At 31.4% G+C, this 16,990-nt stretch overlaps 2 protein-coding genes and 1 pseudogene across 2 annotated transcripts; 2 read left to right on the forward strand and 1 right to left on the reverse strand.

Annotated features, from left to right (window-relative positions):
• Window positions 1–677: 677 nt before the first annotated feature.
• Window positions 678–2,174, reverse strand: SDH2-3 (succinate dehydrogenase 2-3). The gene is made up of 4 exons (XM_079038517.1): window positions 1,785–2,174; window positions 1,477–1,715; window positions 1,176–1,385; window positions 678–1,083 (listed from the first exon to the last, which is right to left on the reverse strand). The coding sequence occupies exons 1-4, from the start codon at window positions 2,061–2,063 to the stop codon at window positions 891–893; spliced, it is 921 nt and encodes a 306-aa protein (XP_078894643.1). The 5' UTR covers window positions 2,064–2,174; the 3' UTR covers window positions 678–890.
• Window positions 2,175–6,291: 4,117 nt separating this feature from the next.
• On the forward strand, window positions 6,292–6,990 carry LOC145098218 (uncharacterized). Its single transcript, XM_079035880.1, has one exon. It carries the CDS (start codon window positions 6,292–6,294, stop codon window positions 6,988–6,990), a length of 699 nt encoding a protein of 232 aa, XP_078892006.1.
• A 6,342-nt stretch (window positions 6,991–13,332) lies between these two features.
• On the forward strand, window positions 13,333–16,727 carry LOC145098219 (NADH--cytochrome b5 reductase 1-like; annotated as a pseudogene).
• The last annotated feature ends 263 nt before the right edge of the window (window positions 16,728–16,990 follow it).

Below are 16,990 nucleotides of genomic sequence, written 5' to 3' on the forward strand. Positions count from 1 at the left end.
CACTCCAAAGATTGAGCAACACCAACCGAAAGCCTAAACGATGACATATAGTAGATCCTCAAAATCCCTAAGAACCGCCTTAAGAAGCATTTGTATGTATTATTTTATATTAACATGCATTATATACATATAATTGTTTACATATAAATAATTTTTTTATAAATAATTATATATTTACTATGCATAGATACATGTTATTACATAGAAACTATACGCGCTTTTACATTGACAACCCATATAAATATAATTTTTTTAGAAAAAACCTCGGATTAAGTCTAAATATTTTGAGTTAGGGTTTAATTACAATTTTTATTTTTTAAACAGAAAAATCCTAATTATTCTATATTTTACTCAAATTAACAAAATAACTTTTTTTTCAACAGAAAATGACAAATTATTATATAAAATTAAATAATTAGAATTTTTCTATTCAAAAAATAAATATTAAAACTAAACCGTAAAATGATTTAAAATATTGATATTTTATCAAAAATTTCTCATTTTTTTTCATTAAAACTGTATTTTTTATATAATAGATTCAATTTTTCTTTTTCGTCATTCTTTACTTTGTCTGTGACTTTAGACATCCCGTCAAAATGCTTTTGATTGAAAATGCCTCGAATCGGATAGAAAACAAAGACTTAATCTCTGATTAATAGCAAGAAGTGATTCCAATTTAACTTAACAAGCTACAAGAAATGAAGAAAATAAACCAAAAGTGAAAAACCAAACATTAAACATGCATAGAGGCCCTCGATCGATGTTAATCATGAGCAACGACTGTCCATAACTCTCTGTCCATATATACACAACTACACATGGCTATCAAATACATTCCAATTGTCTCACATCAAAACAACTAGAATCCCACATTCATTTCGCAATCAAGCTCATATTTTAGTCTCTGCTATACTTGCAGAAAATCGATTCCCAGACTTCATAGCCTCCATTTGACGAATAGCAAGCGCAGGATTCAAGCTTTTAGGACATGTTGCTGTACAATTCTTTATAATTCTACATCTGTACAACCGTTTGTCATTCTCCGTCAACGCCTGCAATCTCTCCTCCGTGTAGTCATCGCGACTATGATCAACAAAACAAAATCTCAGATCAAGAAGATGATCAATCAAACGGCTTAATTAATTGGGTTCACGCCTGCAACCCTAAATCATCACCTGTCGGAGATCCAACGGTGAGCGTGTAACAACGCCGCAGGTCCGTCAAACTCCTCCGGGTTCCACCAGTAAGACGGACAAGACGTGCTACAACAAGCACACAGTATGCACTCGTATAATCCATCTAGTTTCTTTCTTTGTGCTGGTGTTTGTCTGTATTCTCTTCCATCTGGTGGAGGCTTCTTCGTCTTCAACCATGGCTCAATCGACCTATGTACAGTTTCAACCTTTTATACTAGCCAACACAATCATCGTCTCTACATATGAACAAGTACAAAATTAAGGATCTTATATATCTTACTTGTACTGATGATAGAAGTTGGTAAGATCGACAACCAGATCTTTGATGACATACATGTGTGGTAAAGGAGTGATATATGTAGCCTTACTGGTGTCTGTATCGATTGGCTTAAGGCATGCGACTGTGTTGGTTCCATCGATGTTCATGGCACACGAACCACATATTCCTTCTCTGCATGACCTTCTGTAACTCAATGTTGAATCATCTTCTGATTTTATCTTCTGTAGTGCGTCCAAAACCTATATGCAACAAGTTAATCAAATGTCAAGTTGATTGATCCTATTAAGGTGAAATTACGATCGATATACCATGGGGCCACATGTGGTGAGATCGAGGAAGTAGGATTGGAGGAAGGGTTTTTGGGAGGGATGATCGGGGTTCCATCTGTAGACTTTGAACTCTTTTTTGAGAGTTTTGATGTTGTCTTTTAGGGTTTGATGATATTCGGCTGCTGCTTGAGCATGGTCTTGACCAACCGGGTGGCCTTCAAGAACTCCGAACCTCTGCTGTTTTCGGTTCACCAGACCACCCACCACCTTCTTGTATCCTTCCGTCAACCACTTCCGGCCGGTGCTCTTCAACCCCATCGCCCTCTCTAATTACACACACAGTTGACACAGCAAGGAGTGGGGGCTTTTGAATGGCTTTCGTGGCGTTTATGGATTGACACGTGGAGGATATATGGTGACACGTGTATACGTGACTTTTAATTTCAGAGTTAGGAGCTAGGACTCTTTCAATTCTGGGGCTCCTTAAAATAGACGGTTTAAGACGGGTTCAATAGGGGGTGGGAGTACTTTTAGACACTAGCAGTGTCGTAAAACTTGTCGAGTTTGTCGATTACTCGGAGTCCTCCAAGTACTCGCTACTTCCTCTTGCCGAGGCGAGTTACATAATCCCGAATACTCCTCGGTCGGCCCCATTACGAACTGAGTAGTGTTGTGAAATTCGATCAACTCGGTGATTAATACGTATAATATACTTAATGATTTATTATTTAACACAAACACATGTGATTATTACTACATATATATCTTAAATTTTCAGTAATTATTCACGAAATGAGACCATTATGTTTTTTCATTTTTTGTGTATTTACATGTATTCAATTTTGTTATATATTTCAATCAACTTATGATTTTATCTTATGATTTTGACATATATAATTTCCCTAAAAATATTTCTACACAAATTTCCAAATCCGAGTACTCCCAAGTACTTGGTACTTGCTACTCGGTAGTCGGCCGAACAGGTACCGAGTAATGAGTTCTACAACCTTGACTTTTAGCACTTTGGCATGTCAAATTTTTAAGTGCCACATCATTTTTTTGTCTTAACACTTAATTCTTAGCATTTCAAAGCATTCATTTTTTTTTCTTTTTCAAATTTACTTAAATTATATTTTTTTTAATACATAAACATTTAATATTACAAAAAATTCTATTTTTTTAAATAAAAACATTTAGTATTTAAATAAAAAAGGCTACACTAATTTAAAACATAATACTAAATAAAAAGGTTTCTATTTTGGACAAAAAATACCAAGTCGCTTAAACTTTAGGACAAAAATAACAAGCTACTGAAACTTTGGGGGCAAAATATGTAAATTCTTTATCTTCTTCCCAAATTCTAAGATTTAGCAAGGAAAATCTTAGCAATAAAAATCGAAGCTTCCACACCTCCCAATTGTCAAAATCAGAGGGATTATTTTATGAATTTGTCAAATATGAAATGGGATCCGATTAGAAGCACCAATCACAGCAAGCCAAACTCTCTCTCTCCTCTCGCTATACACCTAGTGATTCACTGGTAGCGAGCTTCCTAACGTGCGCTACGGGGTGGTGTATAGCGTGCTTAATGAGCTCCTAACAAGCGTTTGTAGCGACCGACTCCTTTCAGCCTAATATCTACATTCCATACAATTTTATTACTTTATTTTTTTATCCATAATATATCTACGATCCATAAATTTTATTCTTTTTATTTCTAAAATGTATTAAAATCTATAAAATTCAATAAAATTTTACAAAATGTAATTTATAATAAATATTTAAAAATTAAAAACTTTCCTTCTTTTCATTGAAAAATTCAATGCCCATTAAACTTCAAATTCATTTAATGTCAAGATGACATTTCACAACAATAGAGTTCACATTGGTTTGCCACGTCGTTTAACTCTCACATTGAACTCACAATTATAGATGCTCTGTGACTTGACGGTTTAGTTTAGTGGTATGGAGAGCAGGTTTTCATTTATATAAATCCGGTGATCTAAATCTGTCTTGGTTTGGCCCTCAACTGCTATAAATCAGTTCAAATCAATCCCTAATATTATTAGTTATAAACTAAATTAAAATATTAAAATAACTAATTATAAGTTAATGTAAAGTAGTAACTTAGGTTTGGTTTTACTATAATTTAACTTAAAACTAGCGGGTGTGTCCACTCTCCGGGTGGAACAGACGGTATGTTTTTTATTTGTAAATTTCCAACTGCTTGAAAACAAATAGGAATAAAAATAGATTTAAGCAATAGGACTTTGAAATTGTACGTAAATTCAGGGGCACTCAAACAGCCCACAAACATACACACATCACAGATAGTTCATACCGTTGTTTTTAACGCCTAAATCACTCAATATTAATACTAAATATCTGTATAAAAATGTATTAATGTAAATTGCTATTTCACACAGAAAAAAAATAATGTTTTAACCCTTAATATCACTCAATATTAAAGAAAAAAACTGCATTAAAGTATAGAAAAATCACTCAATAAGCGGAGGAAAATAAAAATTGGGTTTAATTCAAAAAATCACTCAAGTAACACTTAAAATTATACATTCAATTAATGCGGAAAAATAAAAAGTAACTTGTGATACATGTTTATTTCAAAAAAAAAAAAAAAAAAACGGCACAATACAATTTCATTCCTTATTCTTGTTTTGATTCCCAAATTGAACATCAGCAACCTTATTCTTGAGTTGATTAGTTTGTTGTTGATTCGAGATATTAACCAAAATAGTTTGGAACCTCAGCAACCTGATGAGGTAAGTCAACAGATAACATTTGAGAATCATAAGACATTGTTGCAGCTTTCAACATATGGATGATGTTTCATGTGTAAAAAATAATTAAAAATTAAACCTATGGATGTTGTTCTATGTGTAGAAATCATGGGCACCAATAATTCACTACTGGAGCTATAAAAGTTTCTCATGCTAGCCTGTTGAGAAATGTATACCAAAGACAAACACTTTAATTTCTCGACCTCCATTTGCGTTTATGTATAATATTTATAAAGAAAAAAAGTAAGTAAGGAACAACACAAAATCGGTTCCTACAAGAAAAAAAAATCATAATGTGATAAAGAAAGTCACACAAGCATTTCATCAAACACTTATTGTGCATAAGATTTAAAGTTGCCAACTTTTTCAATCAGGTTTCACATAAACCCATAATTACATTTCGGAATCATGATTAAAAAAAATCCAGATTAAAATTGATGCAAATCAGAAAACACGTTTTTGAATTTCTTCAAGTCAATCGAATTGAAGATAACCGAGTGAAAGTGAAAAACAACAATTACACATTTGGAATAACAAATGACAAAATTACTTTTGGGTCTTTGAATGAAGTTTTCATGGACTTGAGGTTCGTCTTTGGTCTGATTTTCATCTTTATAGATAATTACAAAAACTAAACACCAATCTACACTGGAAAATCAAAGTTGCACAGAAAACAGAAAATTTAACCGTGCCAATGTTTGAACTTGAATTTGGGCAAAACTATTATTTAAGATCACTTATTGAGCCTAATGCTCTTTCAAGTTTCTTAGGGTAGTCGGTATGGGTCCAACAAGAAGCGACGGGGGTGAGGTGGCACCCCTCAACGCCGTTATAACACGGGGAACACCGCCCCCTGCTCGTTGCTTCTCGTCGAGTTGAATCTCGGCGACGGGAAGAAACGAATGGAATTAAAAAAAATGACCGTTTTAAATTAAAAAAAATAACCGTTTATTTGCAACGGTTTAAAAAAAAAAAGTTAATTACTAAAAAATAAAACATTTTATCCTATAAATACTCTCATTTTATTTAAAATTTTAACATATTTTCTCTTATCCTCTCTACATACTTTCAATTATCTTCAAAAAAAATATGGATCCTTTCGACTCGTCCGATGATTCAGATGACGATATTTTCTTTAGGATGATGTATCATTATTACACTACCGACCTGCTACAACCAGACCCAGTCCCGCTACTAACAAGACGTGCGATGTTAAACAGAAATCGCGAGGAAGGACACGAACATCTATATCACGATTACTTTGTGGATCATTGTGTATACGGGGCGAAGGACTTCAAAAGAAGATTTCGTTTGAGTAGAGATGTGTTCTTACGAATCGCCAACGCCTTGGAAAGCCGATATCATTTGTTTACTATATTTTTATACCAAATAAATAAAAATGTACTACATGTTTCTTTAATTTTACAACATATGCAATATATTTTTAAACTATAGTTAATTTATGTTTAGGTACGAATTTTTTCAATTAAGATATGATGCTAGAGGTAGACGGGGGTTTACAACGTTGCAGAAATGTGCTGCGGCCATTCGTTTGATGGCTATGGGGGAGTCACCCGACACCATGGACGACTATATGAGAATGTCCGAAAGAACCGCAAGAGAGAGTTTGTATACATTGTCAAGGGGTGTTGTTGAAAACTTTTGGAGATGTGTATTTGCGGAAACCTTCGTTGCATGATTTGCAAGAATTGTATGCGGCGCATGAAGAACGTCATGGGCTTCCCGGAATGATCGGAAGCATTGATTGCACACACTGGAAATGGAAAAATTGTCCGGTAGCATGGAAAGGGCAATACGCAAGTGGTCATCACGGATCACCTTCATTGGTGTTAGAGGTTGTCGCTTCTCAAGATTTATGGATTTGGCATGCATTTTTTGGGGTTGCGGGTTCCAACAACGACGTCAACGTTCTTGATCAGTCGCCAATATTCGACGATCTTTTGAACGGAAAAGCCCCGGATGCTCCTTTCACGGTGAATGGAAACGAATACAAATATGGCTATTACCTTACAGATGGAATATATCCTCAGTATTCCACATTCGTGAAGACATTCCGCCACCCGGTTGAAGAACGAGACAAATTTTTTAAGAGAAGACAAGAAGGAGCACGTAAGGATGTGGAACGTGCTTTTGGAGTGCTGAAGGCGAAGTGGCATATAGTTGAACATGCAGCACGACCATTGGATTTAGAAACTTTACGATATATCATGTATGCATGTATCATAATGCATAACATGGTAATAGAAGATAAAGGGAGAAATATTGCAAACTATATCCCAACAGAGCCTAGACACGTTCAGTTTCAACCAGGAACAGCAGATTATTTGCATCGCGTTGTTGACATTCATGACGCAAATAAACACAAACAACTTCGAGAGGATTTGGCGGATTATATCTTCTATGGTAACAATAACGATAACGAATAGCGTTGTCTTTTTTTTTTTTTTTTTTGAATTTAGATGTTATTTCTTTTTTGTTTTTGGATATTATGTGTAATTTAGCCTTTATGTTAATTTTAATCTTTAAAAAATTTTAATTTTTTTTTTAATTTTTAAACATTATATTTTATTTATTATTCATATATAAAAAATATTTATATCAATTTATAAAAATCGAAATAAATAAAAAATAAATTATAAAATGAAAAAAAAAAGTATAAAAAAAACGAAATAGTAAAAAAAAAAAAGAAAAAATTATTTATTTTCAAAAACTTGGTGTTGCATCTTGTTGCCCATTTCCCCACTTGGTGTTGTAACACCACTTGCTTATGTGGCATGTGAGGTGGTGTTGCATCTTGTTGCCCACACCCAATGCTCTTAATCATAGAAAAACTCACCTGTTGTGAACCATGTTTTTAGGGCATGTTAGCGTTAAGATATCGGCTCGCTTTCACCAAAACCTCATATAACCTCATAAAAAACAAAGATACACCAAAACCACATATAATCATTAAATTTGAGCTAAATTTAATATAGGGTTTAGGTCATTTTTATATGACAAAGGGCCCTCGATACACCAAAACCTCATATAACCTTTAAATTTGAGCTAAATTTAATATAAGGTTTAGGTCATTTTTGGTCATTTAACTTTTGGTTTTGTGCTCATTTGATCAGTTAATTCTTTTTAAGTTTTAAATGGTCATCAAACTATTCGCTTTGTACTCATTTAGTCACTTAACTTTTGGTTCGGTCACATTTAGTCACGTAACTTTTAAAATTGTGCTCATTTAGTCATTTAGTCACTAAACTTTTAAATTTTTTCAAAAGTTTAGTGATTAAATGAGCACAATTTTAAAAGTTAGGTGACTAAATGAGCACAAATCTAAAAATTAAGTGACTAAATGAGCACAAAGTCAAAAGTTTGATAACCTTTTAAAACTTAAAAAGAGTTAAGTGACCAAACGAGCACAAATAAGGAATGAGTGTTTCTGACTATTAGATTATAATTTTTTTATAAGAAATTTTTTTTGAGTTTAAAATGATTAATAAATTTAATTTGGATAATTGTATATTGAGTAAATTACACAAATGTTCCGTATGGTTTGGGGTAATTTGTATGTTGGTCCCTAACATATTTTTTTAATTCGGAAGGTCCCTGCTGTTCATTTTTGTTTCGTGTTTGATCCCTACTATTTGTTTTTGTTCCGTGCTTGGTCCATGTCTTATCTAAAAAAACTATTATTTGAATAGGGAAATTTGTGGAGTAGGTAATGTAAGGTGAGAGGATGATGTTGGGGTATGTTTATTTAAATAAATTAAAAAATCAAGGGAAAATAGTCTTTTTTTGATAAGACAGGGACCAACTGTGTAATAAAAACAAATAATAGGAACATTTCAAGTTAAAAAAAATAAATTAAAGACCAAACGCGTAAATTACCCTAAACCATAAGGACCATTTAGGTAATTTACTCTTGTTATTAGTTTTGCTATGTCATTATTAAGATATGCAACGGTTTTAAGAAGGCAGACTAAAAAACTATTATTTCTTTATAAGAAATGGATTTATATATAAACAAATATCAACAAATTTAACTTAAATATTACAAAAAATTGCTGATGCTTGGATTTGACTTTTTATCAATTTTATAAACACAAAATCTCTAGAAACATATATAATATTTAATTAAACTTTTAAATATGCTTAGATAAATATAAAAAAAGTTAAATATGAAAAAAAAATCATTTAGACACAGATAAAATAGATTTCATGTGGTATTGCCAAGTAACTTATGTATTAGGTTATTAAATATTCATAATTATCAGCAAAGATAAAAAAAAAAAAAAAAATACAAAACCTCACATAAGGATCGAGCACCGATTTTTTTTTCAGAAGGTGTTGGACGCTTTACCAATTAGGCTACTATTAGATTGTTTTCCAATTTCGTCACAGACTATATATATATATATATATATATATATATATATATATATATATATATATATATATATATATATATATATATATATATATATTACCTGATTTAAAATTGGGCCCCAAGAATAAGGATGCCTAAGCCATTAGCTTACCCCCCTCTTGGTCCAGGTCTACTTCAAAACAAGGTCATGACTCATGAGGATCAAATATGGTACTATGATACACAAATAGCATGCAACTTATCTATAAGATGTGTTGCATAAGAAAGTAATTCTTTCAATGTAACAGCTTTACAACTGATTTTTGTCAAGTAAGATTATTACTCTAAATCGTGACTCTGTGAGAGAAATTTCAAAAAATTCATTAAGTTTTAAATAAATTTTCAGGTAATGTGTAGTAACTGGCGACATTTATACTACTCAATATGATACTGATTTACTGTTATTTCTTTGCATCATAATATATTGTACCGTTTATAAACGTGGTTTATGCAAACGGTCAAATTCTTGTTTTTGAAAATTGTCCACACCTACACATTGCACAAGGGTGAATAAATTTAGACATAAATTTATGATATTTTAATAAAGATTAATAAACTTTTTTAATATAAAAGATAAAACGTTTTTGATAAGTCTGTTGTATATAGCCCTAGACAATGCTACTAAGGACACATCAATCTACATCACCCTCATACACCATTAGACTTATCTTTTAAGTCATTTTGGAATATCATTTAGCCTAATCATTATATTTAACAATAATTCTCTTACAACCTGATCATTTCATTACAACTTTATTATTTAATTACTATATTATTTTTATTACTTTCATTATTTCAATGTTTAACTTCATCATTTTTATCGAACCCACGTATCAATAGGATATATAAACAAATTTTACATATCAGGTCTCTTATTTTATACATTATTTTCTAGTTTGATCTTTCAGTATTTTTTAGTATAAATAAACCCATCATATATTAGTAATTTTACATATACAGTCCTTTATTTTATATATGATATTTTATTTTAATTTTTTATATTGATTAATATAAATAAGTTACATGTACGGACCTTACTATATTCTAAACATATATATATATATATATATATATATATATATATATATATATATATATATATATATATATATTGTTTATGATACGAGGAACAATATATTTTATGTTTGTTCGTTGAGATACTAAATGAATGAATATAAATCATCATTCTTAATGATAGAAGAAAAAAAAATCATTGTTCATGTTTGTTTGCTTATTTAAACGAAAAAAAATCATGCTTAGAATCGTTTGTTTATCAAATAAACAATAAATTTATTTTTTTATAGTTTATGAATGTTCGGATATATATATTTGGTTTGTTTATCTTTATATTTTAGTTACAACTCTATGTTTAAAAATATAAATGTTAAATGACATATTAATTAAAACTTAGTTGATGTTACAAAATATTTTATTTGTATTTTGCTTTAATATAAAATAAATTAATTAAAAGTCATTGGAAAATATTATTAAGCTTATATTTATTATTAAGCTTATAGTAAATAAAAGTAATTTAACGGCAAGGTTTAATATAAATATCATAAAACTTAAAGGTTTAAATTAAGAGTTTGATGTCCTTGAGGATTAGTTTGTAAAATAAATAAATAAATAATAGGAAAAGGTTTAAAAGCTATGTGGCTTCTTAAGAGCGTGGTCTTTTTCTTGTAAAAGAAATTCATTGATTTTTGTAGATCAAGGAGGTGTATATGGATATTAGATAGGCTGCTATTAAATAGGCTAATATTAGATTTGTGTGTAATTTTCTTATTGGAAACGCTTATCATTTGATCCCCATATTAATTAATATTATGTATTATATTTTATATCCAATGATATTTGGATATTATATTTTTTATTAGTTAATCATTTGATTTAAGAAAACAATAAAAACAAATTATATAGTTTAGAAAAAAAAAACTTATATATATTAAAAGTAGTTGTCAAAAGTGTTAAAATTAAAAAATATCGAATATTATAAAACATTTTGATTAAATAATATTTTATCTTTTTATTTTTTGTAGTTTTATAATCTTTGATATATGTATAAAAGATAATGATAAATTATAAATTATGTGAGGGCTTTAATAAAATATTTAATAGAGATAAAAGATAAATTAGTTAAACTAAAAAAAAGTTTTTAAAATGGTTAACCATTGGAAAATGTTTCTACTAAATTTTTTTTACTTAAATAAAGTTAATGGGTAGATTCTATGGCAAAAAAATAAGTTTTTTTTTTTTTTTTTTTTTTTTTTTTTTTTTTTAATTATTTTATTAGTTTAACCATTAAAGATGTTCTAATAATAATAATAATAATTACACCATTAATTAAATAAAACTAGTTTTCTTTTTCCTTACATATATTGTTGTAGGGGTGAACATTATGCGGTTTGGTGTGGTTTTAGATCCAAACCGAACCGCAAACCGCAAGGTGCGGTTTTTGAATTCTAGAAACTGTTGAGTGCAATTTTTCAATGGTTCGGTTTTAAGGTTTTTGAGCGCGGTTTTGGTTTGTACCGGTTCAGTATTGGTTTTAAACCGCGTCAAACATATGGTGCGGTTTTTTATGTTCACCGATACGATTTTTTTAACCGTGGTGTTTATGTGAAGATTTATGATTGTATGACATGCTGTCATTTCATTTCCTCATATATAGAAGTTGTAATGTTGAGTTTTTTTATGTTGTTTACTTGATCACTTCATTTGCATCTCATATATTCCAAAGCTCATTTTTTTATTTAATTTGTGTTTAGAAGTTTCAAGCTTGCAAATTGTAACCCACATAATGTTTACATTTTACACAAACTCATTGAGTCATAAACACAAAGTGACAAACTCACATATTAAACCTAATATCTAATTACTAATTTCCTTCAAGTTCAATATATAATATATGTATAAATTAGAATTTGTTAGTTTTTTGAAATAATATGTATAATTGTATAATATAAATTAGTGATTTATTTTATTGTTAATAAATTTGCGGTACGGTTCGGTTTTGGTGGATCGGTTTCTAGATAAAAACCGCACCGCACCAATATATTCGATTTTTCAAAAAAATAAAATTCGCACCATCGGTTTTTTTGTCAGTTTCGGTTTTTCGGTTGTGATTTATTGCGATTTTTGCGGTTTTTCGTTTATCGGTTCGGTTTTTGCTCATCCCTATATTGTTGTCATATTTTAACTTGATCGTTCAAAATAGTGTTTTCAGTAATGGAACTTGTCTTTCAAAATTTAGAATATTAAATGAGAAAGTTTTTAGAAGTGAAGCGATTGAACTTGAGAAATATAAACATTTTTGCAAAAGGAAAGGAAAAATAACTTTCGAAATGGTCGTGGATAGGACGACTAGGTTGATTCTCTTTACATAATGGTTGAACGTTTGTTAAAACAACAAGAACTATTAATCGAATATCATAGAAAAAAACTTTCCCATGGTCCTAACACGACATACCCACGGTCGATTAACTCGATTAAGACTCTTCTTAAAAAGTTACATACAACTTTAAGAATATTATATCAAGTAATGTTTATGTGATCACAAGCTTATTTTCCAAGTTTTAATGTTACTTTGATTTGTATTTGTGCAATATCAAAAACATTGTCTAGTTTTAAATTGTTAGATAGCTAATTGGAGAGTAATTTTTGCTCAAATGTAATAACACTTATAAAATATTGTGATTAATTACCGGAAATTACTAATCTAACTTTTTGTTGGGTGTTTTTAAAAAATATAACTTTAAAAAAAATGACCACTTATTCCAAAATGTGGCATTCCGGAACATATTTCGGACTCATTTTCAGGTGGGTTGGCCCATTACCATGCCTCCGAAATTCTCATTACGGGCTATCCGTCCGTGTTCCAGATCGGGAATTTGAAATTAAATTCCGGAATATACACTATGATAGTTTCGTTTTTATTACTTCTTTTCATAATTTATTTTTAGTCCAAACCATCTCATTTTAGTCAATCTTCATGCATATTTTCTATTTTTTGTCATTTTTCTCCTTTACCGGGTGCTGTGTAGTCTTTTGAGCTTAATTGCAGGATTTTCCGAAGACTATTTGTTATTGGAGGCTTAGAAGGATGCGGGACTCATGGAGGCATGTGATTTGCTTGCGGACTTGAAGTGGTGCGATTGGGCTAGGTGCTTGCGTAAAAGAAGAAATCAATTTGGATCTAATTCATGGGCAAAGATGATGATGAAGCGGCGCGGAATCGAGCTACAAGAAAATTTGAGGAGTATTGGGTCAATCATTAGAAGGCTTTGGAATGGCAAATGGGTCTTAAAGAGTTATGATTATGGGCTGAAGTTAAAGAAATGAAGATTGGGCTTAAATGCATGTTAAATGGCCCAAGTTTCACATTCAGCGTGACCCACGCGGTCCGCGTGGGTCCATACGCGGTCCGCGTGTATTGTGCTGAGTTGTTTCCGGGTTTTGACTTGTTGACTCTATTTGTAGAAGTTTGGTGGGTAGCTTTTGGTCTCTTTTTGAATCCGGAAATTGGCTCTCTTTAGCTGGAGATTGGAGGCTCATTTCGGGGACTTGAAGAACATACTCCACTTTTTTCTCTCTAAGTAGCTTTGGGAAGATTTGAAGAATATTTGGAAGATTAGTGTAATTTCCTTTTATCTTGCATCTAAGACAATGTTTGGTATCTCTAATCCCTCTTGTTTTTGTTTAATCTTAGCCATGCTTGGCTAGATTTTCATTTGGTTGACTTGGATGTAATTGCTTGAATGTTTTGGTTATTTTGAAGAACTCCATGAACTTGTGTTGAACATCTATGATTATATTTTCTATGAAAACTTCCTTCATGTTTATATATCTCTAGTCATGAATATTGATATATGAATGTTATCTTTGTTGGTTAAATTCTTGGCTAAGTAATGGGTCTTCAATTTAACAAGCAACAATTAGTTTAAATGTTTGTTTTCATTTCATTTAGACTAAGAAAATATTTTCTCCATAGTGGTAATGAAAGCAATAGATTACTCTTTGGATTTGGTGACTCTTGAAGCCCAATGTTAATTGATTTTCACAAAATTACATGCTTCATTAGTTTTGTGACTTTGATTTAGGAAATGTGCTATGAGCTTCTCTAGTCATTTTAATACAAAAGAAGAGTTGAGGCAAGTTATGCTTATAAATTGCTATAGTCAAATTAGATTATAAACACAAGTATTGCACCTTGGTATTCTAATGATTATTTAACCAAATGTTCAAGTAATGAAAGTCTAAAGTCAACCATCTTTCCCCTATTGATTTTACATCAAACTTTTCTTTTGTTGAATTGTGTTTTTAAAGGTTAATGTAATTCTAGTTTTATTTTAAACATCTTGAAAGATCAAAATCCCCCAAGTTTATTTTATTTTAGTTTTACAAGTGTTTGTACACTAAGATTATCATAGAAGTAACAAATTGAACCAATCTCCGTGGATATGTTCCCTTTACCACTATACACTATTTTAGTGTGTAATATTTAGGGTATTTATTTTGTTGGCCTCGACAACCACCACACTACTAGAAAACAGTCCTTTAATGACGCGCAAACAATGACACTCGTTGATAGAGGACGCGCATTTGTGCGTGCCCTAAAAAATAATGTTAGTTTTTCAAAATTTGAAGGATAGAGGACATGCATTTGTGGGTGCCCTAAAAATAGTGTCCAACAAAAAAAATTAAAAACACGGAGAACACCTATCATAAAAAAGTGTGTCGTCTAAAACTGTCGCTTTATATTTTTCTTTATGAACGCGCGTTCTCCAATTTTTTAATTGCCAAGGGGGCAATGAAATCCAAAAAATAAAAACCCTGCCTTGATACTCTTGCCCTTCTTCTTCTTCGTATGTAAAATCCTCTTCAATCAAAAGAAACCTTAAAAGCATTGTATGTAGAACATCGATAATTTCATACTTGAAGTTCCTAAAATCTTCATCGATCAAAACAAACCCTAAAACCCCGCCTGATACCCACCTCAACCCACACCGACTTTCCCGATGTTTTTCTTCCTAATCATCCCCTTCTTAGGTATGCCTTCATGTTCGGCAGAGAAATAGGCCTCTAGAACTATCCGAACTAATCTCATCGAACCCAGATGTTGTTCCGATTTGTTTTCAAGGTCCGAGTGGGTTACCAGTTTTGAATCACAGTACTGGACCACCTATGCTTCCTGGATCTGGTCCCGGTCCCGCTCCTTCAGCTCCTGGTTCTTCCAATTCCGTTCATGGAACTAATCTTCCCTTTGCTTCTTCCCCTCTTAATCCAGCTGTCAGGTAATTCTGTAAATATCTTTCTTTTAATGACTTGTTTTTTGTTTCAAATTTTGATTTATTTATTTTAATGTATGTAAAGGGAGGGAAGATACGGGATCCCTAGAGCGGGGTCGTTATCGGTACAATCAAATGTTGTCTGCAAGAAACGCAAATCAGTCGAGTTTGACTCCAAAACCCCCCATCTTTGACCCTTTGGATTCATCATCTACTCTATTTCTGGCTTCTTTCTTCCCCACTTCATTCCCATACCTTCTGGTATGTTACGTCCTTCTTCCACCTGTTCTGATTCTTCGCAGATCTGTTACAAAACTTATTATTGTTTTAACTGGTGGAGAAATTTGAGGTAATGCTACTCCTCTATGGTTTCTGTTGGATAATTTGATAACTGGATTTGATGTATCAACGCTTAAGAAATTTGATTTTGATTCAGAAGTTATTACGAAAAAGCCTCATGATCTGTGTGCACATTTAGGATAGTAATTCAGAATCAAAGCAGTTTTCTGCATCCTCACCTTTAGTAATCCAACTAATTACATTCTTCTATTCAGAGGTGAATGGACTTGAGCTTTAAATATTTTAAATTACATTTACAGGGACGCTTTAGGTATCAACCAGGTTAGGTTAGAGCCTTTGGAATGATAGCTGGTGGATCTGGCATCACTCTGATGTTTCAGGTGTTTATTTATTTATTTTAAACCTTATCAAGTCCTTTTTTTAAAATAAAATAAAACAAGATGGTAATTTATATTCTATGTTAGGTTGCTAGAGTTGTTCTTGAAAACCGTTCAGACAAGACAAAGATGCATCTCATCTATGCTAATGTCACATTTGATGACATCCTTCTTAAGGCAAGTAATTAATTAATTAATTATATATACACCTTTTTAGTTTCTTATAAGTATTTAATCAAGGATAATTTAAATAATTTGATGAGGGATTAATTACACTTACAGGAAGAACTGGAGGGACTTACTTCTAATTACCCTAATCGCTTCAAAGTTTACTATATATTGAATCAGGTAGGTATTATTCTTAGTAACAAAAAGCCTATGATAAACAAATCAATGAAAGTAGGTTGTTGTTTGTTTCATTGAATTAAACCTAATAATTTTTGGGTTTATTATAAAATATAAATTAAAATAAAGGGCCTGGTTTTGTAATTGTGAAGCCACCGGAGGGATGGATAGGTGGCGTTGGGTTTGTATCAAAAGAAATGATCGAAGACCATTTACCTTCACCTTCATCTGATATCAAGGTATCTTATTCTAATTTTACTCCTTTCATTCAAACATGTTTTCAAATATTTATTCAACAGTGGTAAAAAAAGGCTAAAATACATATTATGTGTTTGTTGTGTGAACAGATTTTACGATGTGGACCACCACCAATGAACAAGGCGATGGTTGCTCATCTTGAAGCTTTGGGATACGAATTAGATATGTTATTCCAATTTTAAATTCAAAACCTCCTATTCAGTATTTGAGATTTGAGATTCTGTTTGTTGTATTTGGGATTTTGTTAGCCAGGGTTGTGTTGAATAAAGTTTTATTTTCCGTCTCAAACTCTACAGGTTGAGTAATGTACTAACTAAAACATACCAGATGATCAAAGTCTCTTTTAAATCCTTCTTTTTGCACCAAGTTAATATCCAGGTTTAAATCCTTCATTAACTACTATATTATATCAAATCTTGATGTTCTCTTTCATTCTTTACATACA

Source organism: Lactuca serriola, chromosome 4, assembly GCF_051521515.1.
Source record: "Lactuca serriola cultivar US96UC23 chromosome 4, Lser_US96UC23_V15, whole genome shotgun sequence".
NCBI classification, from domain to species: Eukaryota; Viridiplantae; Streptophyta; class Magnoliopsida; order Asterales; family Asteraceae; genus Lactuca; species Lactuca serriola.